Raw genomic sequence first — 10,470 nt, 5'->3', positions numbered from 1 at the left:
CCGGCTCCGTCGCTGCTACAGCTGCGGCGCGACGGAGCAGCTGGAGAGACCCGGATGTCGTTGGGCAGGAACTGCGGCGAGGGCCGGCGGGCGGGGGAGGGGCGGCTTCAGATGACGTCACTGCCCTGCCCAGCTTCTCTCGCCGCAGCAAGGGCCCAAGGGAGCATCGGGATTCCGGATCGGAGTCGTAACTCGGGTCTTCACCTCCCGGCGCGGGGGCCTGGACACAGTGTGAGACTGTTCATATCCCAGGAGATCAAGAGCTTCTCCACGCCTGGCCGCCGGCCAAGCCGGGACTCGGAAGCTCTCCCTAGGGCGTCCGCTCCTCCCGTCCTGGCTCTTCACCTGCCTGCGGTTACCCCACTCCCTACGATTACACACCCCACCCCCTGCAAAGATGGTGTCCACGCAGCCCCGAGGACTGGTCTGGAGTTTTCAACCTTTCTTGGACGCTGTCGTGGACTGGACACTGCTCTTCGATCCCGGACAGCCGCCGCCCCTACTCCCCCAGGCCTCACGCCTAGGACCCATTCCCCTCCAGTGATCCCAGGAGGCCCACGCAGGTGTCACAGCCACACGCCCGGCGTCCCGAAGGACAGAAATACACGCACCCTACCACCACCCACACGCAAATGCAACTGATTCACGCACGGGGCACATGCTCTTGAGTTTCTGGCAGGTTTTCCCTAGGTAGCTACTGAGATTCCACATTGTATTTGCATATGTTGGACAGTCACGTGATTCAGTCCGAGGGCACCTCCAACGACCTCCAGTGAGATTAAAGGAACCGAGGATTTTTCAAAATCTGGAGGACAATCAGAAAAATAACTGCTTCTATTAAGAGCTAGAGATGGGCTAAAGTTAATGAAAACTGCACGTGCAGGCGGCCAAAATGTAGTTTAGCTAGCTAGACTATGGAAAACCCTACCCACGCTGCTTCTAGACGCGGGGGAGAGAATGTCAAACCCCAGGCAACCAATGAATCAGAACTGGAGAGCAGTATATCACCAGCACGGGTTCCCATTGGCTGGGGTGCCTTTCTCTCTCTTGTCAGGCGCTTAACCTGTTAGCTGATCTGACCTACACCACGTTCGCAGGAACAGAAGTTAAAAGAAAAATCCGTATTTTAAAAAGGTGTTCTGGCATCTACAAAGAAAATCCAAATATTTCAATATAGAAGGCAGGTTCTTTTACTGGTCAAATTGAGTTCCTAAATTTGCTATGAGGACTCTCTATCCCAAGAACTCTCTATAGCAATTAGCACCCTGCTACGTTGTATCTCCTAAACAATTTTGTTGCCCCAAATCGATCAAAAACATCCTATTTATTCTGTCTTTCTGCCATTCAGCAAACATTATCTAGCTGCTTTTAAAGTTGTAAAAAGCCATCTCCAATGTTGAAAACAATGTTGAAAACATTGACTTTTGTGGGAAGTTTCTGTTTCCATCATTTTTAGACCTAGACCTAACAACAGGATCAAATATAATTGCCAAATAGCCACTGGCAGACCAAGTTGCCAAAGAACCCAAAAATCACGCCACTAAATATCTGTGGGGTTAGAATTTCGTAGAATAAGATGAAGGTGGAGCATTTCCAGGCATACAAAGTAAAAATAAAATTCTCTGTGCACTTGGTCTCAGTATCATCTGAGGATACATTTCCTAATTCTCCACATACCTGCCAAAAAAAGGAAATTAGATCAAAGATCTTTGAAACTCTGCCTTATTGAAATCCTTAATACTCTAGACAAGTAACAGCATGATTAGCATGCTAGTGGACTCATTAACATTCTGAAATAGAAAAGCCCATGTGGCAACTACCATTTGAAGTGCTCTTAAAAAGCAAATGTTCTTATTCATAAGGCAGATGCTGGGTCACCAGTGAAAGTAGTGAGCCACAGAAAACTTGAAGGTCTTGATTATCTTTCTGCTGCCCTCCTTTGGGCAGCCATATCTTTCATCTGTCAGTTGTACACTTGTAGGAGAATCTGGGTCAATTGTAGCAGAAGAGACAGAAAAATAGAAAATATGAGCATAAAGAGATGTTTAAGGAGTCTGCACAGACTGTCAAAAAAGCTCCACCTTCCTACTTTCTATGTCCAGATACAGCTGGTAGGGACATTTGGGTATGAACTAGGAAACTTATGATGGGGGAACTAAATATTTAGAAGGGTGAAAAGAACATTGAAAAAAAACAGTTGGAAGTTTTCTTCTCTTTTGAACTACAAGACTTTGCTTGCATATATATATGTTTGGGATGTTCATAGTAGGATTTTGTGAAACAGTAGGAGTATATTGTCATGACAGTATTTTAGTAAGTTTTATAGGTATATTATAAAACTATCCTACTCTGCTTTGGAAGTCTATGTATATTTCAATTAACAAAGAAGAAGATGAAGACCCAAAAGACCGACTTTAAAGTCCTCCATTTGCTGTGTTAATAGCCCAGTAATTGAGAGGCTTGGGGTGAGGCCAGGGGCTGGAATAGGCAGTCTAAAGCTTAGTTTGGTCAGCAATACTCTTTCCCTCTCCTCCACAATCATGACTTAGAGAAAAGATTTATGTTCCTTGTTTCCAAATTACTGTAATAAGTGCATGTAGGAGAGTCACCTACATGCACCTCTCCAAATACAAGGGGGAACCAAAAAAACCAGAATTTGAACTCATCAATTTTGATACCTTTTAGTGCTTCTGCCATTTTTTGTTTCACCTATTCCACATTGGCAAAATGTTTCCCTTTGAGGACTTTTTTTCATCCAGGAAGACAAAAACAAAGTCACTCAGGGTGAGATCAGGTGAATAGGGAGGGCGGGGCATAGGGGTCATACCATTTGGGTCAAAAGCTGCTGCACCTATCTCAGTGCAATGCAGATAGGTGCGTTGCCATGGTGGAAGAACCAGTAACCTGTTTGCCACAACTCGGAAAGTTTCTTCCTCAAATCATGACACACCCTTCTCAAAACTTTCAGATAAATACTTTGGTTGACTGTTAGATATGGAGAATCAAATTCTGATCTGAGTGTACTACAAGGGGTCTGCCCTCCAAAGATAATTTTGGTTTTTTGGGAGAGATTCTCCCTCGTATATCCCAGCTATTTAAGTGACTCATTGGGGGAATAGCACTTTAGAATTCCCCTCACATGAGCCACCCACCATTTTACACTGAAGTCAGTGATTACCCAAGATACAAAGCCAAGGAGAACATAGGCTCAACTCTTCTTTCCTCCTCCTTCTTCACTACCTGTTTGGTGCTTTTTTCTCTTGCACATCCTCTTCATTTTGCATCCTCTTCTCTCTTTTCTCCTTCTTATCTCTCTTCTTCTTTTCTTCTGTTTGCCATTTTCCTTCTTTGCCCTTCTGTCCCCCATTCTTCTTTTCTCTTTTCACTAGCTTAATCAAAATAGATAGCTTCTGCTATCCATTTTCTCCCAAACCAAAACATGCGAGCAGATAATACCCCTAAACTAATTTTGTTCTGGGAGGGGGTATACCCCCTACCCAAGTCCTCCTTCCTCCCTCTCCCCTCATCATATCATGTTATGAAAAATTTAGCTGTTAAGAGAACTGTTACAGAATGAAAAGGCTTAGAGAATCCTGCCCTGTGTGACATCACTGGGGCAGCCCCATTAGGGTGGGGCGGGGGGAGCTGGCAGTCCTATGTTGTGACTGTGGCTCTTCCTGGGCCCTGAGAGAAGTATGGGTTACCATGAACACCAGAAGCCAAGTCCCAGATGTCTTTAAGGTAGGTGCTTACCTCATGGTAGCTCTATATGGCCATGGCCTTACACACTGGGGTGGAAATTGTCAGACAAGTTCATCTGTTCAACAGATAGCTATTGTGTGCCACACACTGTGCTGGAAGTTGAGGGGTAGATAATGACATCAATGGGCAAGATTCCCTGACCACATTATAATAAGGGACATAGACAAAGAAATCAACAAATAAAAAAGGAAATCGCAGATTGTGATCAGTGCTGTGAAGGAAACAAATAAGGGAATAGATTGGGGAGATCACCTGAAAAGGACTCAGGGAAAACCTCTCTAAGAAGTTAGCATTACAGCTAAAGGACAAGGAGTCATCTTCGCAAAGGATCAGGGGAATGCTGTCCAGGTAGAGGGATTAGCATGGGCAAAGCCTGATAAGAACAAAAGCTTGCCAGAAAGATGTTGTCTGCAGCCCACAGAGATGTTCAGCAAACCCAAGGCAAATATTTGATAGTCATTCAAGTTTAGATAGTTTCAACTTGGATATTTGGGATGTTTAATTCAGAATTGTGCAGAGGGTTAAAATCCATAAAAAATAACTTGGCGAGTTGGTCTGGCCCAAATAGCAAAGTAGTTTTGAAAAAAATCAAAATTAAAAATAAAAGGGCCAGTGCGGTGGTCACACTTGTAATCCTAGCACTTTGGGAGGCCAAAGTGGGAGAATCACTTAATGCCATGAGTTTGAGTTTGAGAGAGGCTGGGCAACATAGTCAGACTCCCATCTCTACAAAAAATTTAAGAATTAACCGGGCGTGATGGTGCATGTCTGTAATCCTAGCTACTCAGCAGGCTGAGGCAAGAGAATTGCTGGAGCCCAAGAGTTTGAGGTTGCAGTGAGCTATGATCATGCCACAGCACTCGAAACTGGGTGACAGAGTAAGATCCTGTCTAAAAAGTAATAAATACATACATAAAAAATAAAAGGACCTTTATTCAACTATTGAAATTGTAAAGCGTTCTACAACTACGAGGAGAGGTCTCATCAGATAGGGAGAGATCCCATCAGACAATCCAACAGCAGCTAGAAAAAAGTAAATGATAAACTTTGAAAAATAGTTTTTCTCCCAATATAGGTAATTATTCATATTGAGCAAAGACTAGTAAAATTTGAATGACCTTCTTGAAAATAATTCTTCTGAGTATTTACTATCTATCCTGGGCATTACAGATCTCAAACTAGACCATAGCTTTGAAAGAGCAACACAGCAACACATCTTTAACCACAGTAGTTTGGTTGAAAACAGTGATGAAATGGTCATCATAATAAAGCTTTTTATCTGTACCTGGCTCTGCAGTTTACAAAGCACTGTCATGTAGGCCAACCAGTTTAATCCTCTCAACAACTTTTGCGGGTAGACAGGGCAAGGGCTGTTAGTCTCATCCTTTATAGAAGAGAAAATGGAGGGTCACAGAAAGTAGCCAAGTTTCTTCCCTGTGTGATACTAATCACCACTAGCTTTTAGGGAGAGTCCCAGCATTAAAGAGAGTCGGAAGTGGAAAGAATGCTGGACTTAGTTTTAGACAGTGGTGTGTAGAACTGGCTTGTACTGGCTTGTGAGAGCAGACTAAGTTTTCAGAAATTTTACCAGTTGTTTCTTCAATATAGCCATTATGAAAAATTAAAAAATATGCACTTCCAATTAAAGGTAATATACAATAAAGACTTACCACTTCCAAGTTATTTTAATACACTTTGCTTTGATCTGTGCTCATGAGGTAATTTACATGTGTTTTGGCTGCTTTGTGGAAGTTCTCTCTAATGTGTTAGTGTATATCTCTTCTCAACATCACATTCAGTGACTTCCTTTTGGTGACTTGATCAACAAATATCACAGATGAGGGCTTGACTTACTGCTTTGTTGATTGTCTAGACTTAAGTACAGAGAAGATGATTTTATGCAGATTAAATTTAAAAGGCACCTGTAACTGTTACATAGTGAACAGCACAAAACATCCAACTCAACAATAGAGTCACTCAAATCATTGACAGTTAAGTTCTAATATACATACTTGTGTCTTTATTTTTGTCTTAAATGAAAATATTAGCCAATGGTTATATCAGAACTACATTTAGAGAGGTTAGGTGGTTGTTGAACATTCACTAGCACACCATTTGCTGTGTTAACTGAGCCACTTACTGGTTCTGTGACCTCAAGCAAGTCACTTAAACTATTAGCCTCAGTTTTATCCTCCACCAAATACTTCCTGCTAGAATGTGTTCTGAGAATTAGAACAAATAAGGCACCTTTGAAAATGCAGCTGATGCTATTGATTGCCCCACCACTACATACTCCTCTTTGGCAGATCCTTCTCTCATAGAGTCTATATATGGATAGTATACAATCAACAAATTAAATCCTTTGCCTTTAGAAGAGCTGCCATGGTCAGATGTGTGCTCTCCCTGGAAGCTTAGAACAGAGTATACCAATCCATGTTGTGCCAGCACACACTGGTACATCTCCAAAGGGTCATAAATATGACAGAATATTGATCCTTAAGGCCTTGGGACATTCACGTGTTGGCTAAGTTGTTGAAGCCCTGTGATGGTACTCTCTGGCCACAAGCAACCTCATTCATGGGCTTCTCTGTAGTGAAAAACATTATCTGTTTGTGTTATGATGTGAAAAAAATTGAGAAGAATTGACTTAGGACATGGACATGTGGCTTGATCTGGACAATGGGACCTGAGAAGTGTTGGGAAGGGGCGTAGGATGGCTCTGGGAAATGTTTTCCCTGCTAAGTAAAAATAATCTCATGGGAGAAAATACCTTCAGCAGTCACATGTTATGTCTATATGTGAACCTGAAATTTCAGGGCCATATTGCAAAGAACCGAGGTAAAGTGGAGAAGAAGAATGATCGCAAAAGGCTGGGTCTTTCTCATGGTTAAGCCACTGAGCCATCCTTGCAATTGCCTACCTTGGGAACTTATTTTTAGAAAGGATAATAAATGTTCCTCATTATAAAAAACACTTTTATTTTTGTAGAAGAGAGACCCCAAAAACCTAGAATTATCTTTGGAGGGTGGTCCCCTTGTGGTACAGGCTTCCTCCATTGGCACCAGTGTACCAGCTAGTGTTGTTGTGAGAGGCTGCGGTCAACTTTAGTGAATTTTTTTTGGAGATTCTTTCAATGTATTCACCCAGTTCATGATGGGTAAATCTATGAATGCACCTGCTCACACCATGCTGAGTGTTCAGCAGTTTTTAACCAAAAACCACGATGACCCCCATGCCCTACCCTCCCTATTCACCTGATCTTGACCCAAGCAACTTTTTAATTTTGTTTACCTGGATGAAAAAATCATCAAAAGGAAGGAAACACTTTGTTGAGGTGGAAGAGGTGAAACAAAAAATGGCAGAAGCACTAAAATGAATCAAAATTGATGAGTTCAAAAACTATTCTGAGCAGTGAAAAAAATATTTTGATATGTGTATTGCATGAAACAGAGAGTACTTTGAAGGTGACTGAATTTTAAACATGTAAGAATAAACATACTTTTTAATAAATTAATGTCATTTTGGGGTTCTCCCTCATATTTGATTATTTGTAACTAAAAACACCCAAATATAATAGAAGAACTGGTATATCTTGATACCTAAGTGCTCTGTATGGTTAATTAATCATCAAATTAGATCCCTTGCCTTTAGAAAAGCTGCCATGGTCAGATGTGTGTTGATCTTATTTGTCTTAAATATTTAAGAAATGTGCTCAGCAATTAGCTTAACTTTTAACTTTTATCTTGATTGTTTCCTAAAAGTATTTATAATGAATGATAAAAGCAAAAATTGAACAACAAAGTCATTTTTAGCTGGAAAGCAATTAGATGCATAATTGTTAGTATGTGTTTTCTCTTCTTGAAAGATCCAGACAGGAAAACATTTAATGTTCTACAGAGTAGAACTGCTGTCAATTCATGGGAATTACAGAAGAGATAATTTTAGTTCAACTTAAGGAGAGGGGAAAGAACTTGGCCTAGAGTATGCCAAGTTCTGTACCAGGTCCCTTATGAGTGTTATTTAATTCTCACAACAACTTTGCTATAAAGAAACTCTCACCCCTCCCTATTTTACAAAGGTGGAAACTAAAACTGAAAAAGAACTCTTTTGCAGATATAGGACCATCTGATTCCAAAATCCCAACTGTTATTGTTGCAGAAGTTGCCTAGGCTTTCTTGAGAGGACATGCTCCTTAAGGCACTTTCAGTGCATTGTCACTTGGAGGACAGGGGAAACGAATGATCCCAACAAAAACATCTTTACTAAAGATACTGTGGGGAGATGGGAGAGTCGTTATTTGCATATCACACGGTAAAATCTTTCTTAAGCTCCATTGAAACTGCTGGTCTTTTCCTAGTGTTTTGTTTCTAGCTATGACTTCCTCCCTTCTGCTCTCCACACAAGGAAGATTTCTGTCTTTTCCTAATGCACCCTCCTTTCTTTTCTGCAGCTATTTAAAAGTCTCACATAAGATAATTTCCATCAACACCCCCACCCCCAACCCACATCCATGGAAAGTTTCAAGTCATTCTGTCACTGGTATAAACATGGCAGGGGCCAATTTGTACATAAGCAGCAGGTAGTGGGAAGAATTGAGTTTAGCATCAGAAACTGAAACCTCAAGCACCTAGGGTTGGGGTCAGGCTGGTATTACAAATGTTAGATCAGGCTGGGTGTAATGCAAAAGGGATAGGTGAGAACTGTGGAGAGATAGAGCATATTTGTTCCATTTGAAGGCATTTGAAATAATAATGATTTTAAATATCTTAACCGTGTTGGAGTCAAAGAGGATACCTCTTGACCACTGCAATGGATTTGAGTTCAAAGCCCATCTCTGTTCTCTCTAGACTAAGTACTAGTTATATAACCTCTCTCAGACTTGGTTTCCTCATCTGGAACAGGGACTATCACCTGCCCTGTAGAAACAAATTTTTTTTTGCACATGATGCACCTGCCATATTGCCTGACACAATAGTGTGTAGAAATACAAAAAAAGTCACTATTACTTTTATGTATGTAGTGCATTTTATGATATTAAATAACAATACATTGTAAATTATTTGACACTATTAGAAGTGTCAGTTAAAGGGCTAAGATCATTCATTTCAACACTTGTTTTAACTTCTAGTCCTTCAACTTAATGAGAACCATTAATGAGAATGTGCATACAACCTATAAAGGGTCAAGGGAAGACAAGAATTCTCTGTTGGAAAGTTCTGCCTCCCCCACCAATGCTGACTTCTTTTGTGTGAGTTTTTTCCTTCATGCCATCTGTACCAAAGGTGACCATTTGGTTCTGAATCTAAATTCTAGATTGTTCTTATAGTATTTCAAAAGGACTCCAAGCTTCATTTCTGTTTTTTATATGTCATATTACTTATAATTTTATTTTCTAGAACTTAAGTCACCATGAAGTTTATTCATTCATTAAGTGTTGAGTCCCTGGAATATGCCAGGCTCAGTTCTAGATGCGGTGAAGAAGAGAGGTGGTGTTCATGGAGTTGACCTGGGGCCAATAGAAAACAAACAAGGCCGAGGCAGAGACAGACAAGTACCATAAAGGATGTAGAGCAAAGTATGACGTGGGCAGCCAGGGTGGGAGAGGAGTTGAAGGAGAGATACTTTGGATGGTCAGAAAAAGCCTGTTAGAGGAAGTGGTGGCTGGAGAGGTCTGAATGAGAGAAAGAGCTGCTTTAGAAGATCTGGGTGAAAACTGTCCCAGGTAAAGTGTCCCTGGGGTGGAAGTAAGCTTGGCATGTCCAGGAACATACAGAATGCTGGGATGTCTGGGCATGCTGAAGGAGAGAGAGTGTGATATAGGCAGGGTACCTATAGGCCTGTGTAAACATTTTTTTGGATTTTATTCTAAGTGTGATGGAAAACCACTGGAGATTTGTATGCAGAGGATGTGATCTGACTAATGTTTTGCTTTTGCTGCAGTGTAAAGATTCAAGGAAAGCAAAACTGAAAGCAGATAAAAAACCCTTTTATGTCAGTTTTATATATCCTTAAAGAAGAGGGGAAATTAGCTTCCAGCTTTAAATGATACAGAAGGATTACATTTTGGTGGTAGGAATGTGGTCTTTTACAGAGCTCTTGTTACTAGGGTTCATATTTTCATTTCCTGGGAACTATATTTGGATATTTTTGCTAATAACTCATTAAATAGTCTTTCTTGGTAAATTTCATAAAATATAGCAAGGAGTGCCTTGTGGAAAAGTCCAGAGTAAGTGTAAGTAAAAGAGAAGTCGACTTAAGTGGTTCAATTTCAGTTGAATACTTGTTACCCTCCAAAAATATGAGGGGAGACACCAAGAAACCCAGAATTTTTTAAATAAAAAAATTGTGTATTTATTCTTATGTGCTTAAACTTCAGTCACCTTCAAGGCATTCTCCATTTGATGCAATACACCTATGGAGACACTTTTCCACTGTTCAAAAACAGTTTTTGAACTTGTCAATTTGGATGCCTTTTAGTACTTCTACTGTTTTTGTTTCACCTTTTCCACATCAGCAAAATGTTGCCCTTTGATGATTTAAAAAAATATATTGCTCGGGGTGAGATAGGGTGAATCAGGAGAATGTAACATGGCAGTCATGCACATTTTGGTCAAAAACTACTGAACACACAGTGTGGTATGGGCAGGTATGCTTGTAAATCACCAAGCATGAAATGGGCAAGTGTGTTGAATGAATCGCCAAAAAAAA

General features: G+C 40.8%; 1 protein-coding gene across 1 annotated transcript in view; it reads right to left on the bottom strand.

Moving 5' to 3' along the window:
* PPM1A (protein phosphatase, Mg2+/Mn2+ dependent 1A) overlaps nucleotides 1–3,554 on the bottom strand; it is a 56,332-nt gene extending 52,778 nt beyond the window's left edge. The window contains exon 1 of the mRNA XM_021719151.1: nucleotides 3,241–3,554. Coding sequence (XP_021574826.1) covers nucleotides 3,241–3,367 — 127 coding nt within the window. The 5' untranslated portion in view covers nucleotides 3,368–3,554. The remainder of the gene's footprint in view (nucleotides 1–3,240) is intronic.
* Nucleotides 3,555–10,470: the final 6,916 nt, after the last annotated feature.

This window comes from Carlito syrichta, unplaced genomic scaffold, assembly GCF_000164805.1.
Source record: "Carlito syrichta isolate Samal-C Ts95f unplaced genomic scaffold, Tarsius_syrichta-2.0.1 Scaffold314271, whole genome shotgun sequence".
Taxonomy (NCBI): Eukaryota; Metazoa; Chordata; class Mammalia; order Primates; family Tarsiidae; genus Carlito; species Carlito syrichta.
The sequence above is the reverse complement of the archived record's forward strand: the minus strand, read 5'-3'. Positions and strand labels throughout refer to the sequence as shown.